Source organism: Eleutherodactylus coqui, chromosome 4, assembly GCF_035609145.1.
Source record: "Eleutherodactylus coqui strain aEleCoq1 chromosome 4, aEleCoq1.hap1, whole genome shotgun sequence".
Classification (NCBI taxonomy): Eukaryota; Metazoa; Chordata; class Amphibia; order Anura; family Eleutherodactylidae; genus Eleutherodactylus; species Eleutherodactylus coqui.
The window spans coordinates 58,885,819-58,906,159 of record NC_089840.1 but is presented as its reverse complement, the minus strand read 5'-3'; the positions used below and the strand labels follow the sequence as shown (position 1 = coordinate 58,906,159).

General features: G+C 46.1%; 1 protein-coding gene across 1 annotated transcript; it reads right to left on the bottom strand.

The window, feature by feature from the left end:
• Window positions 1-5,709: 5,709 nt before the first annotated feature.
• On the bottom strand, window positions 5,710-17,277 carry TIMM22 (translocase of inner mitochondrial membrane 22). Its single transcript, XM_066599535.1, has 4 exons — window positions 17,023-17,277; window positions 14,028-14,224; window positions 10,233-10,305; window positions 5,710-8,098 (listed from the first exon to the last, which is right to left on the bottom strand). Exons 1-4 carry the CDS (start codon window positions 17,267-17,269, stop codon window positions 8,022-8,024), a joined length of 594 nt encoding a protein of 197 aa, XP_066455632.1. The 5' UTR covers window positions 17,270-17,277; the 3' UTR covers window positions 5,710-8,021.
• Between the last annotated feature and the right edge of the window lie 3,064 nt (window positions 17,278-20,341).

Genomic DNA, 20,341 nt, shown 5'->3' with positions numbered 1-20,341 from the left:
CCTGTGTGTGGCCCCACACGGGGGATCCGTGCGTCTTGCCGCCCATCGGGATGCTTTAGCATCCGTAGGGCAGCTAAAAGCATGCACGGACAGCTCCCGCGGCTTCCATCGAAATCAATGGAAGCTGTCCGTACCTGCGGCACACCCGCAGCTGTTTTCGCGCTGTGCCGAGGATACCCGGGAGAGCAGGAGTTAAAAAAAAAAAGTATACACTGCGCACATCCGCCAGATCGGGCCGCGATGGAAGGGAGACCCGCAGTGTCTGGACAGGGGAGGAAAATGACAGCATACTCCCCATGTCCACGGGCACGCAGGGATTCTGCAATGGAAATCTATCGGCGAAATCCCTGCATGTAAATTGACATTAGGCCTTGGTAAACGGCGCCCTAACAAACTCAATTTACTCACAGAGGAAAAATAAATCAGCGGATTTTCAAATTTGCGGCACGCCCGACCTGTTGTAGAAACGCCATGGATTTCATTCATTGCAATGACTGAAATCTACTGATGATTTCCACATGAATATCAGCATCGCAATCCATACGTAAGAGCATTTATACGGGCCGCCCCAACAGGTCGTGCCAGCGATGATCATTGCTGGCGAATGGAGGCGGAGCTTCTGGGGATCGGTCGGGTCAGCAGCCTCTATTCACAGTAAGCAGGCGGCCGTTTACATGGAACAATATATTATTGCATCCAGAAACTGGACGACGACCGAGAAGGGAAAGACTTCTTGTTCAGTCGGCGCATGCATTTACACCGAACGATACTTTCTGGGTTGGGGAAATCGGAACGATGGTTACTACCAGCAGACCGGCTCTTCAGAGAAAGAAATGTCTATCATTCCAGGATTTACTAAATGTCTCAGTTCTCTTTGGGAAGACGGAGTCCATAAACTTTAGTGATAGAAGAAATAGAATAATGGATGCTGCAGGGCCAACAAATGTGAATGCCAATTCATATTCCCTCCCAGGCTTACATGTAACCTCTCCATGCTGCAATACTCTATTAGTAAATTACTACACAAGGCAATTACCCAGGAACCTGGCTGCGCTACATCTGTACATCTGCTGCCAAAACCAGGAGCGGATCCCATCAGTGGAAAGCAGAAGCAATCCACAGACCTAAGACCGCTATCACACGCCGCTGGTCTTGTCTGTTTCAAAAGGCACCAAAAAATGTGCGTCCGCTTTACAGTTATCACTGAGAATAATTGACATTGATTAAAAACGCAAAATGTGTGCTTCTAGGGAGCATTTACACGTCGCTGATTTCCACACCCTTCAATTTGAATTCAATTGAAAGGATGAAATCTGCTGCAGATCTGCATCAAATGAGTGATGTGTGAACAGTCCCTTAAACACAGACAATAATAATGATCTGCCACGATTGACCAATAAGGGTGCAGTTACAGGTGGTGGATCTACTGAGAAATCCACACCAAATGGTGCAGATATCTTCCGCTGCAGCAAATCCATTAAGTGCGAATGCACTCTAAACCCTTTACGGTATAGAGATGTGCGTAAAAATTTTTTTTATATATATATATATACATACATACCCCAACTTAAAAACACAAGGGCTGTAGTAACCAACTGCATTGCAGGCCAGCAAAGTAGTGCCTCTACGCTTCCTTACCATAGGGGACCCCAACATCTGCCTCCATGTCAAAGCTGTTCACTGACTCTCTGCCAGCCCCCGGGTCTTAGTAGAGCTTTCTTGTCGGGATCTTCTGACTTTGCATGCTTCTTACTAGTTCTCCCATCTCTGTTGGGGAAGTTCTGCTGCTCCTTGTGAATCTAACCGGACCCGAGGAACAGCAGGACTCTCCGGCCCCCGGGATGGGAAACCCTCGTCTAACTGAACAGCACCTACCGGTATCTATTTTACGTTCTCTATTATAAACTCCTACTTGTGTGTCTCATCTTGGTATTCTCCACATTCATCTGTAGTCGCCATTTTTTTCAGAACGGTGTAGAACATCCCCCACGCCTTTATCTGCCCAAGCATTGGGCTTGCCTATAAGTAGCCACCTCGTTCCGTGGTATCCGATCCATCCATGTGACGTCTAGTCACACAAACTGCACAATGAACTTCTTACTGTTCTGGGGGACATAAAGGAACGAGAGAACGTTCCATCTGCACTCCGCTTTTCAGTTGTTAGCAGAGAAAAATAGTTTTTCTAGGACTTCTGTTGGAGGAGTTTGGGTTTATTTTGCATCAATATTGTATTTATGAAGCCCAAGGAAAAAAGAAAAACTCAAGGGATGAAAAAAAAAAGACGCCTTGTATATTTTTATTTTGTGTCTGTACTGTTGCCTTGTATGTATATTAATATGATGCTAGAAACAGAGCAAAAATAGTAATGATAATGTTAGTTAATAAAAAGATTTACAAAACAGGATTGCGGGTTTCTCTTGAATAAAGCTCAGGTTCTACAAGGAACGGTCAGTATTGGAGGAGAGGCTGCAAGAGCTTCGCGAACATTACTGTCTGGGATCATACAAGGTAGTCAAGGGGTTGGAAATATACAGAACTGTGCACATGTTGTAGGCAGGTGTGGGAAAATGCTGGAAAGTGAGAATGCTGTCAAAAATAGGAGCGTTAATAGTTTATTTTTTCAATTAAAATACAAAGTGAATGAAAAAGAGGGAAATCTAAATCACATCAATATTTGGTGTGACCACAAAACCGCACCAATTCTTCTAGGTCCACTTGCACAAAGTCAGGGATTTTGTTGGATTATAGTCAGCTGTATGATTAACCAATTCTACCAAACAGGTATAATCATAGGTTGAAACAATCATTAGCTGAAACAAAACAGCTGTTAGGAGGCTTAGAACTGGGCGAGGAACGGCCAAACTATGCAAAGGTGAGGTTGTGGAAGACAGTTTCATGTCACAGGTCATACACCATGGCAAGACAGAACACAGCAACTAGATAAAAGGTAGTTTTACTGCATCAGTAAATACTCTTCTAGCAAAGATTTTCAAAGCAGACCGGGGTTTCATGATGTGCTGCTCAAGTTCTTTTGAAGCAGCACAAAGAAATCGGTAACGGTGAAGACTGTTACCACAGTAGTCGGCCAAAAAATATGCAACGGATGGAAGACAAATCATGCACACTTACCTTCAAAACTGGAAGATATCCAGCAGTAGCATCAGTTCAGAACTGGCAGAAACCAGTGGGCCCCGGGTACACCCATCTACTGTTTGGAGAAGTCTGGCCAGAGGTGGTCTTCATGGAAGAATTGTGGCCAAAAGGCCATATTTATGATGTAGAAATAAAGCCAAGTGACTCAACAATACACAAAAACACAGGAACTGGGGTGTGGAGTAATGGCAATAGCTGCTCTGGAGTCAAATAACAGAAGGCAGTTTGTTCGTCGAGGGGTTGGACAGCATTGCAATAATGTGTCCAGCAGGCAACCGTGAAGCACAGTGGAGGTTCCTTACAAACTTGGGGCTGCATTTTAGCCAATGGAGTTGGGGATTTTGTCAGGATTATTGATATCCTCCATTCTAAGAAATACAGGCTGATACTCATCCATCATGCAATATGGGAGGCGGTTGGCTCACAAATCTGTTCTGCAGCAGGACGTACAGTCAATGTCCTTAAAGGGGTTCTGACACGAATCAGATTTTTATGCTTTAGCAGCCATTGTTCCCTGGTCTGCCTAATGGATACAGGGAACCCACGATCAATGGCTGCTAAAGCATAAAAATCTTACACTTACCTTTGTTTCTGATGTTGTTCTGCAGCGGGGTCATCTCCCAGCAGGCTCCTCTTCATCCTCCGACAAGCCGCCCCCCCAATCTCCGGGAATCCGCACATGCACAGTGTAGAGGTGCCCTCCGACAGGAGTCAGGATAGGCCGTGTCTCCACTGCCCATCCGCAGAACTCCGACTTCAGCCAGGATGGACGGGCCGCCCACAGCAAGCACTGCTTGTGACTTGCTTGCTGTGGGCGGCCCGTCCATTCACCTCGGAAGTGGCTGACGGACAGAGTAGAGCAGGAAGTGGTCATTTTGACCGCTCCTGCTCTGCTTCTAGAAGCCATCGAAGAAGATGCCCGACGGAGAGGACATGGCCAGGCAAGGTGAGTAAAATTTTTTTTTTTTCGTGTCAGAACCCCTTTAAGAACTACTGAGTTTCCCCCAAAATAAGACATTGTCTTATATTAATTTTTGCCACAAAAGAGGCTCAGAGTGTTATTTTCCGGGGGTAAGGGGTGTCATACTCACTAAGCCGGCGGCATCTTGGTCCCTCGTGCTGGTCTCCGTCTGCCTACAGTGTAATCCTCAGCATGGACTAACATTCTTCTTGGTAATGGGGTTTTGAATACCCCGCCTCCAGCAAGTGAGTGCTGTGATTGAGCATCGGCGCTTATGATCCAATCATTCACAGCCATTCAGTGAATGACATCACTGAATGGCTGTGACTCTTTCATTGAGCACCGGCGCCCGTAATCCAGTCACAGCAGTCGCTTGCTGGAGGCGGGGTATTCAAAACCCCATTACCAGGAAGAGTGTTATGTCAATGCTGCAGCCTACCAAAGACCAGTGCAAGGGACCCACACGCTGCCGGCTAGGTGAGTATTGCTGTGTTGTTTTTTTTCATGTATTTTAGCTAGGGCTTATATTCCAGTTACTGAAAAAATCCAACTACAGATGACAGGGCAGTAGGGAAAAAAAGACCCTTAAAACTTTGACCGAAGTTGCATGCAAGCACCAGACTGTGTGTAATGATGTCTGATAGCACGGTGTGGGTCACCGTGTAGCCTCAGCCACAGAAAGCTCTGATGAGTTCTAAATTACCTTTGTGTGACAAGTCGTAGGTTGCTTCTACGAGCTGTTTATAGACCTACAAGTGTCCTCGGTACAAAAAGTTTTCTCACTCCTGTCATACTAATATAATGCAGGCTCCCTGCATAAAGTGGCCCATTTGCAGGTGTTCGCCGTAATGCGTTGTTAGCGGGGCCTGGTTTGTGTCCAGTGTAAGCAGCAACTCTTTCAAAACCAACACAATTTACTTTGAGGTTAGAGAACATGTGGTTAAAGAGAGTGACTATTTGGAGAAACATTCCTAAAGTGTATCTATAATACAAACAGGAACTCCAGCCGGAGTCGCATTAGAGGTGGAATCCACTCAGCGCGTACTGGTTGTTATCCAGGGCACATTCGTAGTCTGAGAAAGGGGACAACTGTGCGTCACGTCCACATATTACTGCCTGGATAGGAAACCGAGATGTGTGCATAAATGTACTATTCTAGAATATTAGGTCCAGGCTGCATCGCCCTCTGGCTATAAATGTACTATTCTAGAATATTAGGTCCAGGCTGCATCGCCCTCTGGCTATAAATGTACTATTCTAGAATATTAGGTCCAGGCTGCGTCGCCCTCTGGCTATAAATGTACTATTCTAGAATATTAGGTCCAGGCTGCATCGCCCTCTGGCTATGGGAAAGGACACCCCACTGCACCATTTGTTTCTATAAACTGGTATTCCGGTAAGGGCGTATTCACACGGACTATTTTAATGTCCAAGTTTAAACTGGCAGAACTCGGACTCATTAAGGTCAAGGTGTGTATTCACATATTTTGCCCTTCTTTGACCAGAATCAACCATTCAAGAATATGGTTATTTAAAAAAACAAACAAAAAAAAAAACAGAATGCACCCACGTGGCATGCAGGAACATCCCTTTAATTTTCACACCCCGCTTGACTTCAAGGAACAGTTTGAATTACATCAATTGAGACACCGTCTGTATTTTTTTTTCCATGTGCATGAAAAGCAGAGTGTACTTGGATTACATTCATGTATTAAGAATTAGAAATTGACCACAAACTGATGTAAAATGCACTCACCTGTGTGAGTATAGCCTTAAAAAGGTTTTCCAAAACTTACAGATTGATAGGTTATCTGAAGGGGCCATGGTGCCCCTATGGAGAAGTCCATGTGCCTGTGTAAATACAGTGCACATGCAGGTACAGCCGCTGGCCGACGGGTCCCTGGTGTAGAGCCTCTCCCAACCCCTCATACATTGACGGCCTACTGTATCCCAGCTCCAGTCCTCCAACAGTTCAGGTTTCTAGGATTTCCTCAGTATCGGTTGGGTGATGTAATTAGTATCGGTGCCTCAGACATTGGCTCCGGTCTTCTCCCTAGCGCTGGATTCACACAGACTGTAAATGTTGTGGATATTCCGCAGCATTTACCTTACAAGCCACGCGGAAGAGATTTCAAAAATCTTCACAGAGTGGAAAAAGTTCCGCATTCAATCTGCAGTGTTTTTGGAAAACTGACGCTTCTAACTCCACATCAGGGCGCCTGCTGCTACGGATTTAATCCTTTTAAATACGCAGATTAAAGTTCGCAGCGAATGCCGCACGATTTAGATTTGCGGAGTATTTGCAGTGGGATTTCTGCTACGGGAAGCCCTCAGCGGATTCTCTAACTGTCCTCAAATCATGGCCTGTTAGTGGGGAGGGTTGTGAGGATCGGAGTTTGCAAAACACTGGTATACAGCAAGTTTGAGTAAATCCATTGACGGCATTTGTACACAAACATTTTATTACAAAGTAGTTTTTTTTTTGCCAAACCAAAAAAAAAACATTGCTGCCAGATATTAGTCAATAGGGAATTATGGAATGCTCTACAAAACACTTCTGGGGGGCCTTTTTCTTTGCAATCACACCTTTTTCTGGCGCTTTTTTTTTTTTTTTTTTGCATAGGCTCACCATAATTAACACTTCTCTAGCCATTACACTGCATACTGATAAGTATCAATGACAGCGGGGTGAGCAGCACCTCATGAATACCTGGCACTCCTCTCTCACCGAGCGGCTTCTCTCTGCAAGTGCTCCGACTCTACTAAACCTTGTCCCATACAGGACAGCACTGGAAGCAGCGGGTCTGTCACTCCTCTAGGCGGCTCTTTCTGATGGCAGGATACATTAAACATTTGACAGCCCAGGTGAATAAAGCGAATGTGATGTTTAATGGAAGATGAAGAAAAAGTAGCACCTGGAAACGGTCTATTTCATTGAACAGTGTCGTGTAGTAGTATCACTGCTCTGTCTGACAACCCTCTTACAGGATTGATGGGAGGTTGATGTGGTTGAGCGCAGAACTGGAGGTCATTGGCCTCTTTAGAACTGTTGTAAACTTGTTCTGTCAGATGATCTCTAGACCTCAGCAGCTTGTTCTGCAAAATTTGGAAATTGAAGGAATTCTGTCACCAGATTTATGCTGCCTGCACCGCAGACAGAAGCCTAATGTCCTCCGGACTACTTTATTTTTAAACACTGCTGCTCAGAATAAATGTACTTTGAAGTTTGGCTTGGGAGCTGAGCTCCAAGTCACTGGGGCAGGCCACACTGGCCTCTTACTGCCCACTGAGCCCCAAGTCACTGGGGTGGGCAGCACTGGCCTCTCCCCGCCCGCTGAGCCCTGAGACGCGGGGTTGGGCCGCACTGGCCTCTGCATGCAAACTAACAGCTTATCTCCCTATTGACAAACAGGGAAAGATAAGCTACCAGTCTTCATGCTGTTGGCAGGAAACACACCAGGAGAAACGTCCACACTGTGTTATACATCATGCAGGACCTAGGGGTACGATGCACGATCCAAGGATCTAAAGAACACCAGAAGAAGTCATGCACCTCCCCACTGGCCCTGTACTAGGCATAACACCGGGTATACAAGTCTCCTAGCATGTAGCTGTAATGCTACCGCAGAAGCATACAAGATGTACAGATGAATAAAGCTCTTGTTAAGACATACAATAATATATTTCTTTACAGATAAATAGACGTTCTGTTTCCTCTCCTGCACCTCATAATCTCAAGGATCTCTCTCCTGTTCATGGAAACTCTGGCTGCGTAAAAGAACATATCTTCGGTTCAAGTACAAAATCAGAAGAACTGGAGACAACGGCAGACGTCCTCAGTCCTCAGGGCTTTAAAGTACATAATGAAGTCCATGGTGCAGCAGCGCCACCTGGCTGCAGAGAGCTTCTACCGCAGGTAATAGTCTATGACTGCAGAAAAAGCAGCAAATCCTCCGCAACCAATGGCTCCAGCTTTGACGCCAGCTGTAAGAGAACACAGGAAGGAGATATAAGAAAAGCAAATCTAATCAGGTTCTATATACAGTGCCCCAAAAAATTTAAAGGCTTTTCCAGTGAAATACTATTGGTGACCGTTTCTCAGGATAGGTCATCAAATAGCTGATCAGCCGGGGTTCGTGACTTGGGACCCCAACCGATCAGCTGAGCGGGCGCATGCTGTCAGCACCGCAAACACACAGAGGTCGGAGCGGAAGCCTCCACGCCGACCTCCTTGTAGTGGCCGGTGCTTGTAACTGCAGGCACGACTCCTTGAAATGCAGTTACAAGCACTGGTCACTACATGGAGGTCGACGCGGAGGCTTTTATTGATGACCTATCCTGATGATAGGTCATCAATAGTATTTTCCTGGATAATCCCTTTAAGGTAAATTTAGACTGCATTCACACTGCGTTTTTGCTACATTCATGAAATGCAGCAAGGAAGGAAAAAAAAAGTATCCCAAAAAAAAAAAAATATGCATTTCTTGGATGTGTTTTTTTTTTGCTAATGTTCACGAATGAATGAAAAACACATACAAAACGCCTTGTGTGAACAGAGCCAGACTTCAGGGGTACCAATCTGTGAATCAATTTCATCCTTCAGGATGGCACATCCATGGACGTGGCGTCACAAGAAGGTTTTGGGAAGTCTCCCTGCACAGTCTCAAGAGCATGGAGAGATACCAGGACACGGGCTGTCATACAGGGAGAGCCGGGCACAGCCGTAGAAGGGCATCACCCAGCATCAGGGGGCACAGGGGGAGCGCTGCCAGAGCCCACGAAAAGACCTCCAGTAGGTTACTGGGCAAACACTGCCCTCATGAGGAGCCGGCCTCCTATAGTGGGACCTCACAGCCCAAAACTGTGCCACTCAATTGGTATTCGCCTTTGAAGACAGAATTAGCAGGTCCTCCATTGTTTCCCCCTTCTCTTCATAGACTATAGCAAGTTCACACTGAGCATGTGTGACAGACGTGAGTCTGCAGATGGAGATCTTCTAGAGACGATTTTGGCTCTTTTTTTTTTGTTAGGTTTCTTTTTAAGGTTTTTGCCACGCTGGATAGATTTTTTTCCCATTATGTCCCTGTAGAAGAACTGAACTCGTGAAGCCGTTCTGCAATGTATGATTACTTTTAGCCATCATAAGCAACCCATCGTCTCTCTGCGATTACATTACAGCAGGCTGGTGATGTCAAAGAGGCAAACCCTTTACACACCGCAATAAACACAGACGGTGGCATGATTGGGACTAACAGTGGGGATCGTTGTTCTCACTGATCCCCACTATTGAAGTGGGAGGTGACTGTCAGTCACAGCCAGCTCGGCTTCTGAGCCCGTGCCATCCGTAGGATGTAAGTTTACGTCCATCTGTGGGACAGCTTCCCAGCCAGGACATAAACTTACGTCCTGTAGCGGGAAGGGGATAAGGGGGCTTTCAGATCAGTGGGAATATTTCCGCAAGATGTAGCCGAATACCATTGCTGTAGATGAAGCTGCAATACCTGCATGCCCATTAGAATTCTCCAGACCTTTCAATGTGATTTGCAGAAATACTCTGCATATCTGAAAACACCCTTAAGCTAACTTCACGCAAGCGAGTGCGACATCAGGCCGTGATTCACAGGCCGCCTTGCATCACTTCAGGAAAGTAGTGATCCTCCACCGCGGCTGACAAGCATGGCGCAGGATTGCAGCGTTCCTCTAATTATTTTCAATGGGGAAACATTGCATTGCGTGCACCTAGCACGTGGTGTAGATGCTGCCGCCGGACCCATTGCAAACAATGGGAGATGCGAGGCGAGGAGACGCCCAAAGATAGCATGTGCCGCGATTTGTTTTCCATGTCGCAGTATGAAAGGGGACAAAATAAAAATGTGGACTTGCAGGCAGGCTTCAAGTCTGTGGATTTTGTTGCAGAATGTACATGTTAAAGGTCCCTATGGGCACTGTTTATACTTATATCATAGTCTCTGCTTATAATGGAAACCAAACATTACCAGATACATCCCAAGATGGATATCAGTGACTAAAACCAGTAGTTGCACAGAGCCGTGCCGAGTCTCCAAGGATTCGTCATGATTGCGGCGTGTGCCATGTTATTACCTTTATAACTACTTACCTCTGAATCCAATGGCGCCCCCGGTAATACATCCACTAATTACACTGTTCTTCCAGTCCGACTTTCCTCGATACTAAGAAAAAAAACAAAAAAAAAACATTAGTACTATTATCCCCATCACTCAGTGAGCAGGATCCTGACACTCATGTTTCTACATGCAGAATATAATTAGCGCCAATCACTGCCCTCCATCAAAGGGATGCATACAAAACATCCACATTCAATGACCCCCGTTGGATTGCAGATGTGATTTTCGCAGTATTTCCCATAGATTAGCTGCATTATGGGGGATCCGTGGACCATATAACCTTTAAGGCTACATTCACACAGAAGAGAATCTCATGCAAGTTTTGTGTGTTGCAAAATACAGAAGTTGTTCGTGGGTCACATGACGTATACGGCAGAGAAGCGAGCGCACCGGGAGAGGAGATTGCAGCGTGTGTGGGCAGCGACTGCGCACAGAACATTTCTATAGACAAACCTGGAACTTCACGTCGTTCCTCTCTTCAGTTTGGCAATTACTCGCTAAAAATAACACAAAACCAGCCCACACACCATTACACGGTTATGTAACCTACAGCTGTAGTCAGCCGCAGGATTCCTCGCTACTAGATGGAAATCACAACCCCAGCATCCGACCCCGTCCCAAATCATGCTATAGAACACCCGGGGGCATCAGCACATGGCAGATCCAATACAGGATCTATAGCGGAAAACCAGCAGCCAAGAGTGGATTTACAGAACGGACTTTTCTGGGACGAGAATTGCTCATTATTTCCTACGGGCACAAGAAAATAAAAGTCGCATTGCACTCAAATGCTGTCCAATTTGTATGCAAATGCGATGCGTCACCCCCCCCCACATTATAAGTATAGGAACAACATGCCAGAATCTGGATGATATCGGCCCGTGGTAATGCATGCAGAGACTGGACCAGAATTGTTCCATTTCTGCATACACCTGCTTGGGTTGACCGGCACTGTGCACATGACCAGTGCCAGCCAGTCAGAGCAGCATGTAGAGTCTTAGACTACCAATATATACTAATACACATTAGCATCAGGTAGTCAGAGAAGCGGCTCCGCCATCTTTGTTTCTCCAGGCCCGGAGAGACGCTTTAAGGACATTGGCCCTTGTACAAACACTTATTCTTCATCTTCTCAGACACCGGTAAGGGTAAGAGCGTCTTTCATACATCCTGGCATCTAACATAATCCAAGTATGAAGCTGTGAAGTTTGAGCACTTCTGACATTCAGGCGGCCCGCCGACTGCAGGCGCCTGTCATACTTTATTTATTAGCGGTCCTTCCTGCATGCAAGAAACATTTGGCGGTTGCCAGCTGCATCCACTTCCTGCAGCAATGAGATAAGCGGGTTCTCTAAAAGGTCACAATGAAGTGTGTTGACTTATTATGGGGCAAGCAGAAAGCCAGAAGCAACCCTGACAGAAATAGTGAAGCCATGAAGATGACTACTGGCTGAGATCAGTCCAATAACTGGCATTACTAGTCACAATGCAGTCCGAAGGCAGCGGACGGGAGCGGGCCATTCCTGCAGAGCAGGGGAGACGGACACTAAGTACAACAAGCTTACTATTAAAACACAGACATAAACCGCCTCACAGGGCATAAGATTGGTATTCTGCGCATGTACAGAGGGCAACGGCTTAGTTGTTAGCTGTTGTGCAAGAGGCACAATGTATGTAGGGGTCTACACTATCCTACCAAAAGGATCACAAGTAGTATTATTTACACATGTTAACACTTACTGGGGCTCCTGATGACATTGGATACTTTCTGTGGTATACTTTCTACTAATATCTGATACACTTCAGCTGGAATTTCCCTCCAGTCATCCTGCAAATGTCTGAGGAGTTCTCTCAAAGAAGATGGACGCTGTTCATATTTCCTGATATTCCAGTTTGTCACAAACCGGGTCAGTAGGGTTCAGGTTGGGACTCTATGCAGCCGGTCCAATCATGGAAAATCAATATCATCAACCCAAAGTAAGACAGTGTTGGATGTGTGACGAGGCACGTTGTCTTGTTGGAAGTATTGCTGACCATTCCCAGAGTATTGTCACATTATTGGTAGCACATTATTGTCTAGAATGTCAGTGTACACTGCTGTATTCATGGTTCTTGTTACTACAGCCAACGACCGAGACCATGCCATGTAAAAGATCCCCAGACCATAACGGAACCTCTGCCGTACTTAGCCATTGGCACAACACACCCAGGTAAAAGGTGTTCCCCAGGCTCCTCCACACCAAGGTACAGCCATCTGATGTGCGAAGGCGTAGTACGATTCGTCACTCCATAGGACGTTGTTCTGTTGCTCCACTGTCCTATGACAAAACTCCTCGTAGTATTGTAGATGACAGACTAATACATCTTTGCTACGAGAAGTTTTGTCATAGGACGTTTGCAAGATGATTGGAGGGAAATACCAGCTGAAGTGTATCAGATGTTAGTAGAAAGTATACCATGGAGAGTATTCGCTGTCATTAGGGCTAAAGAAGCCCCACTAAGTAGTAACAAATACTACTTTTGATTTTGTTTAGGTGTCTAATTACTTTTGGTAGAATAGTGTAGAAGTGTGGTGATGTTACAAGTAAGGCCGCCTGTATACGACAGAGACGGATTTCGCATGGTGGTTCCTGCAGCAGTCCGACTGAACGCGGCCAGTGACTCTGCATAACTGTCTTCTTTTCTGTACTGTGGATGGTCGCAGCGAGCCGCTGGACATGCGCAGTACAGATTTTATTAATTCATGCTTTTCTCGTGGAATCTGCAGCCCATCCACAATTGCTGCGGCTCACACAGTTTCCATTGACTTCAATGGAAGCAGTCTGTGCGGACAACACAGGAAAATAGAGCATGCTGCGATTTGTCCTCCACGAGTGGAAACCGCAATTGGGCTCCACACGTGTGCAGGAAGAATCACTTTTCCATAGCATGCTATGGTCGGTCTTTGCTGTGGAACCCGAAGGCGGACGCCTGCCCCGGATTTCGCAGCAAAAATCCACGCGTGTGCAGGCAGCCTAAAGGAAGAAGAATCAATCAACTTTTGGGCATTGCAGGCTGTGCCAGAAAATGTTATCACACGCTAAGCGGTTTATTGAAGATAAATGTAATGGCTATAGAGCCACAAGTAGAACAGGGAGTGTAGTATGAAAATCTTTCTTCATACACCCTGCTCAGGATCCCCAGCACATCCCTACAGACAAAGCACAGTTCAATGTGACACTAAAAGGCGTCCAGTTAGTGGAGCAAATTACAGGTCGATGAGTGAAGTGATAGATCGGTGGTGGTCTGATTACTAGGACCCCCACCGACCTATCCTACAAAAGGGGAACCCTTGTCTTCTATTTTGCTGTGCAGTCCTACTTCTCCCTGTTTGGGAATAATTAATGATCCCAATTATGGAAAAATTTGGGACTTTTTGAAGCTAAAATTCTATTTCTGGTTTTAGTGTAAAAAAAAAAAAAAGTTGACTTTCTATTGGTTTACGCCACCAACCTTTTGAAAAGTGGGCAGGGTTTAGGAAGAGGAGCATAGCATTTCATGGCCCAGGACAATTATTATAATTTATGCCAATTCCGGACATAAAATTATAGACTGACTCATGGATACCATAGATTTTCTTCTCTGGAGCACAAGACAGCCAGAGACGCGCCTCTCAATAAAGTAGGTGCACTTTGCTCCGGCACAGCCTATGTGAATACAAGTGTAGGAAGCAACCAGAGCCGACATCACACTGCGTATATAAGAACAACGTGTATATAGAGACTTACAGATTCTACTAAACACTCTGTACAGGAGAACATGGCACCAACAATGGCAAAGTTCTTGGCATAGGACATTCCTCTCTGCCCCATGTCCTTCAGTACTTCTCTGGCCGTGGGCGTGCGATACGGATCCTTAGGGTCAAAGCCAACATTGGTGTCAATGCCAGCGGTAAAAACGCCAAACGCTCCACCCAGGACAAAACCTGAAAGAGAAGGGAGAAATCTTTAGATGTGGAACCGCTGGACTAATCCCAGTGTCTGGTGGTCCGGCCATGCCAGGAGCCCCGACCGCTCAGCCGATTGTGTGCCTGCTGACAGCACCGCAATTACACAGGGGTCGGAGCTGCATTTGCAGTTACAAGTACCGACCACTACACAGAGGTCGGAGCAGAGAACTCCATTGCAATCCCTGTGTATTTGCGGCGCTGTCAGCTGATCGATCAGGGTCCTGAGCGACAGACCCCAGGCGATCAACTACTGATGCCCTATCCTGAGGGGAGGTCATCAGTAGTATTCTCGCTGGAAAACCCCTTTAAGCCATTTTCATTCCACATCAAAATCTGCATGGAGCCGTGCAGATTTTGGTATCAAATGTATCATGGCGTGCGGTGCGAAATGTGGAAGATTCCGCCTGTGGAAAATGTTCCCCAGACACATTTAACTTACAGGACGCACCCAGATTTATGATAGTAAGGTGTGAGGTGTCCAAAATGTAAATAAAATATATTATAGCTCTTTTTAAAAGAATTCTATTTACATAAAATAATGTACAGGAATGGGTTCGACATTTGGCTATACAACTTGTATCATCTCGGATTACAGTCTAGGTTGGGGTCAGCAGTGGGTCATGGATATATATTCATTTATTTTTATTCTGTAGTTTTTGCATTTTTTAACTTCTTTTTGTACCTCTTAACATCTGTGCCCCTCATGATGTCATGTGAGATCTCTGGGGGACATTCACCATACTTTATTTTTTCATTTAATTTCACCGTTTTCCACTGTAACTGGGGCATCCATAGGAGAACACATCCCCTTACAGTGAGAGTCACTGACAGAGCTGGTCAGGAGTCTCCTAATACCCTGCAGCTCTGACACACCGGGGATCTCATACAGGGTCCTGTGTAAGAAATGGAACCACTTCCAACTGAGCCCTACATACCCTGGAAAAGAGAAGGCAGAAGTAGCTAAAAACTAGAGATGAGCAAGCACGCTCGTTTAAGGCTGATGCTCTCCCCCCCCCCCCTCCCCCCCGCATGGTGCTCGGTCGAGTAATCAGTTACTCGACAAGACTGATTCTCAATCGAGCATCAGCCTTAAACGAGCATGCTCATCTCTATTAAAAACCTCTTCCATCTTCTTCTCTGGGTCCTCAGCTGCGTCTGACAGCCAAGTACCCTTCCTACTCCTGCTAGATTGTACGAGCTTTAATCCCGCGCCGTATATTTACTACTGGTCGGAATTAAAGCCCAGGACCAAGCGCCGTATACTTGGTGCTTGGTCTTTAATGTGTTAAAGTAAATCTGTCACCTGCTTTAGCGCAACAAGCTAAGTTTAGGGGCTGAAAGTAGGCGACCCGCTGAGTCTGGGATGTACGTTTTATACTTACCTGTCCCTAGTGGTCAGCACAGAATGCCTCCACTCAGTACATTGAGCGGCGTGCCAAGTAGTCCACCCGTTCTAACTGTATAATGGGCGGACTGCTTCGCAGCACTGCTCAATGCACTGAGTGGCAGCTTCCAGTACCGACACCGGGGAAATGACGGGGGAGGCAAGTATGACACATCCCTGGACTCCTTGGATCACCGGCTTTCAGCCCAAAGCCTTAGCTTACAGAGTTCCTTTAGGGACTGGACACTTCAAACAGAGAAGTTAGAATGGTGAATATATATATTTTTTCTGCAAACCAAAAAAAAAAAGTGCAATTCTGTCATTGTGTATATTATATTAGTCGCCCCTGGGTGGGATTATCGATGTGATATTCTGATAGTTTGGCTTTTTACGGACACTGTAATACCAGCCAGTCAGGATGTGAATGTATCAGCTGACTAACCTACAAATCCTTGTTTGTGCTGCGGGGAAAACCAAGACTCGTCAGCGGCACGTCTCTTCTATCGGAAGGGCGAGACCAGCGGCGGATCGGCACCAATGAAATTACGTGGATTTTGGTGTGAATTTTGCACTGCAGAAAATCTGCCCCATAGTCCGCTAAGTGTGAATGTAGGCTGAGGCCGGGCGCGCACCAGCGCAAGATCAAGGCCCAATAAAGAAATACTGCGCACTTCTGCCACGGGCAGGGTCGGATTCCACTGTGGGCTCCCGCGTGTGATACGTGGTAATTCGCAGCCACATACACTGCCTTACGCTATTTCGCTCACATTTGTGTATGCATGGCATGTTCTAATTTGCCGCGTATTACACTTGAGAGCCCGTGGTTCTCTATGGGCACGTAAACAACGCCGCCATACCCAATTCCATCACATATGGACGGCGTATATAAGCAGCATTGTGAGGCGCCAGCGCGGTAAACATGAAGTAAGAGAAAAAAAAAACACAGCATGACTGCACGTGTGATACGCCATCATGAGACGTAAAATATCGCTGCCATGCGCACCGATAGACTGGCCCCACGGCAGTACAATCCTGCAAGCCTCACGCAGTATTTTCCGCATCAGGGCACGTTCACATGGGCGTGCGGACCCGCGTACGGCTGCGATTTTAGTGCATTTCCCTTTTTGCGGCCTGAGGGTGCGTCTACAAGGAGCCGAATTGGTGCAGATCTGCGGCAGATTTGACCCCTTAAATAGGAATTCAACTGAGGGGGTTAAATCTGCACCAATTCAGCTACCTGTGAACATGTGTGTCACGTAAAACCACAGAATTAAAAAAAGTGCGCATTTCCGCGAAAGCTTCGCCAACGCAGTCTATACCGCATGGAAACCGCGCCGTGTGAACGCTCCCTTATGGCTGACTGGGGGCGCACAGCAGACCCGGCACTCACCGCCCACACAGGCCAGGGCCGCCTTGAAGCCGCAGCTCTCCATCACCCGCTCCATCATCTTCTGCTCCTCGGGCTTTATGGGTGTCGGGATGCCCCCGAGCCCCCCGGGAATTACATCTCTCGGCCTCCTCTTCTCTCCCACCAGGTGTTCCAGGATCAGACTGTACGGCAGCGTGCTGTCCCCGGGGGCCGGCGGGGAGGACGAGGTCGCGGGAGTAACCATTCCGCTTTCACTGGGCGCCGCCATGACACTCACACGTGATAGACTTGCCGACGCACTTTCCACACGGAACAAACGTGAATAAAATCATATTGAGTATAAATCAGGCCGCTGATATCCGGGGTACCGCGCTGATTATTATCGGGCCTCCCATTATTTATTAAAGCCGAAAACAAGAGAAAAGCGGGCACAACTGTGTAGTGGCGTCGGCAGATTCGCCACAAGGTCGGGGAAGCACGTGACCGCGGCGCCGCTGAGGTGACAGGGCTCATGAGGGTCATGATACGGCGGCAGGCTGATTAGCTGTGGTTACAATATTTGAAGATTTCCTACAAATAATGAACATAGATAACAATAGTAAAACAGAGAACAGACTTAGGAGCAGATTTATCACTGTTGAAAAGAAAACTGCTTTTGTTGCCCATAGCAACCAATCACAGCGCAGCGTTCATTTTGCCAGCGCAGTTACAGAAATGCAAGCTGAGCTCTGATTGGTTGCTGGGGGCAATGCAGGCAGCTTTAATAAATGAGGAATGCTGGTGGAGCGAAGCAGTAACTTTGGTTGCTGAAAATGTCACACTGTGACATTGCATTTAATTCTTGTTAATAGGGTCACATTATAACCTACGGGCTCACTTAGCGTATTTAGCCTGCATATTACACGTGTATTTTGTATGCACATAATATGCAGTATGTTGCAAGTACGCATCTAAATGCATATTTACTGCGCATTTTATATACCAGACTATGATAATCTTATTATTTACCCAACAAAATAGCACATAGTGTGTTAGGCTGAAAGAAGACCATGTCTATCCAGTTCAGCCTCTTTCGACCCCACCCCGCTTGTTGATCCAGAGGAAGGTAAAAAAAAACCAATGAGGCAGAAGCCAATTTAGCCCATTTGGGGGGAAAATTCCTTCCCAAATCCAGAATGGCCGTCAGAATAATCCCTGGATCAGTGTTTTGAAAGTTCCCATCTGACTCCAAGACCCGGATCAACAACCCCGCTGGTCACCTAATATCCTGTAATTTCATAGCGCTCTAGAAAGGCATCTAGTCCCTCTTAAACTCTATGGATTTTGCCATCACCACGTCCTCAGGCAGAGAGTTCCACAGTCTAACTGCTCTTACAGTAAAGAACCCTTTTCTATGTTGGTGATGAAACCTGCTTTCCTCTAGACGTAGCGGATGCCCTCTCGTTTCCGTCGCAGTCCTGGGTATAAACAGATCCTGGGAGAGATCCTTGTATTGTCCCCTCATGTATTTATACAGTTATTTGGTCGCCCCTTAGTCGTCTTTTTTCTAGAGTAAATAATCCCAATTTTGATAGCCTCTCTGGGTATTCCAGTCCCTTCATTCCACGTATTAGTTTGGTTGCCCTTCTTTGAACCCCCTCCAGCACTGTAACATCTTTCCTGAGCACCGGTGACCAGAATTGTACGCAGTATTCCATGTGAGGCCTGACTAGTGCCTTACATAATGGAAGGATAATGTTCTCGTCCTTCGCCCCTATACCTCTTTTAATGCACCCCAAGACTTTATTAGCTTTTGCAGCAGCTGACTGGCATTGGTTACTCCAGTTTAATCTGCAATCCACTAGTACCCCCAGATCCTTTTCCATCTCACTTTTTCCTAGCAGTACCCCATTTAGTGTATATTGGTGACATCCGTTTCTCCTGCCCATCTGCATAACCTTACATTTATCAACATTGAACTTCATTTGCCATTTTTCTGCCCAAGCCCCCAGCTTATCTAGGTCCATTTGTAGCCGCACATTGTCCTCCGTTGTATTAATTGTCTTGTATAATTTTGTGTCATCTGCAAATATTGATATTTTACTATGCAGCCCCTCTATCAGGCCATTGATAAATATATTGAACAGAATGGGGCCCAATACTGAACCCTGTGGCCCCCCGCTAGCGACGGTGGCCTAATCAGAGTACAAACCATTTATTACCCACCCTCTGCTTTCTATCTCTGAGCCAGTTCTTTACCCAGATACACACGTTTGTAACCAGTCCGAGTTGCCTCATTTTATATATCAGCACGGTGTCAAAAACTTTAGAGAAAACTAGATATACGAGATCAATAGACTCTCCCAGGTCCAGCCTAGAGCTTACTTCATTATAGAAGCTGATCAAATTTGTCTGACATGATTGACCCCTCAAGAACCCATGCTGATGAGGAGTTATACAGTTGTTTTCCTTGAGATATTCCAGGATGGCGTCTCTCCGAAACCCCTAGAATATTTTTCCAATTCTTGCAGTGAGACTTACAGGCCTGTAGTTACCAGACTCCCTTCTTTGACCCCTTTTGGTATATTGGAACCACATTGGCAATACGCCAATCCGGTTGTACAACCCCGGTCTCAATAGAGTCCATAAATATAAGAAATAGCGGTCTGTCTATCACATAGAATCATAGAATGGTAGAGTTGGAAGGGACCTCCAGGGTCATCTGGTCCAACCCCCTGCTCAGTGCAGAATTTACTAAATCATCCCAGACAGATGCCTGTCCAGCCTCTGTTTGAAGACTTCCATTGAAGGAGAACTTACCACCTCCAGTGGTAACCTGTTCCACTCATTGATCATCCTCACTGTCAGAAAGATTTTTCTAAAATCTAATCTGCATCTCCTCCCTTTCAGTTTCATCCCATTGCTTCTAGTCTTTCCTTGTGCAAATGAGAATTGGGCTGATCCCTCTGCACTGTGACAGCCCTTCAAATATTTGTAGACCGCTATTAAGTCCCCCCTCAGCCTTCGTTTTTGCAAGCTAAACATTCCCAGATCCTTTAACCGTTCATCATAGGACATGATTTGCAGACCGTTCACCATCTTGGTAACTCTTCTCTGAATTTGCTCCAGTTTGTCTATGTCTTTTTTAAAGTGGGGTGCCCAGAACTAGACCCAGTATTCCAGATTAGGTCTGACTAAGGAAGAGTAGAGGTGGATAATGACCTCCCGTGATCTAGACCCTATACTTCTCTTAATACATCCCAGAATTATGTTTGCCTTTTTGGCTGCTGCATCACATTGTTGACTCATGTTCAGTCTATGATCTATTAGTATACCCAAGTCTTTTTCACATATGCTGCTG

Bases quoted from the DNA above. Each gene is read 5' to 3' on its own strand.
- TIMM22 (XM_066599535.1), bottom strand. From the start codon at position 17,269: ATGGCGGCGCCCAGTGAAAGCGGAATGGTTACTCCCGCGACCTCGTCC. The intron at 10,306-14,027 runs GTAAGTCTCTAT...TTTTTTTCTTAG, and splicing joins CAGAGTGTTTAGTAGAATCT to TATCGAGGAAAGTCGGACTG. The intron at 8,099-10,232 runs GTAAGTAGTTAT...GTTCTCTTACAG, and splicing joins GGGCGCCATTGGATTCAGAG to CTGGCGTCAAAGCTGGAGCC.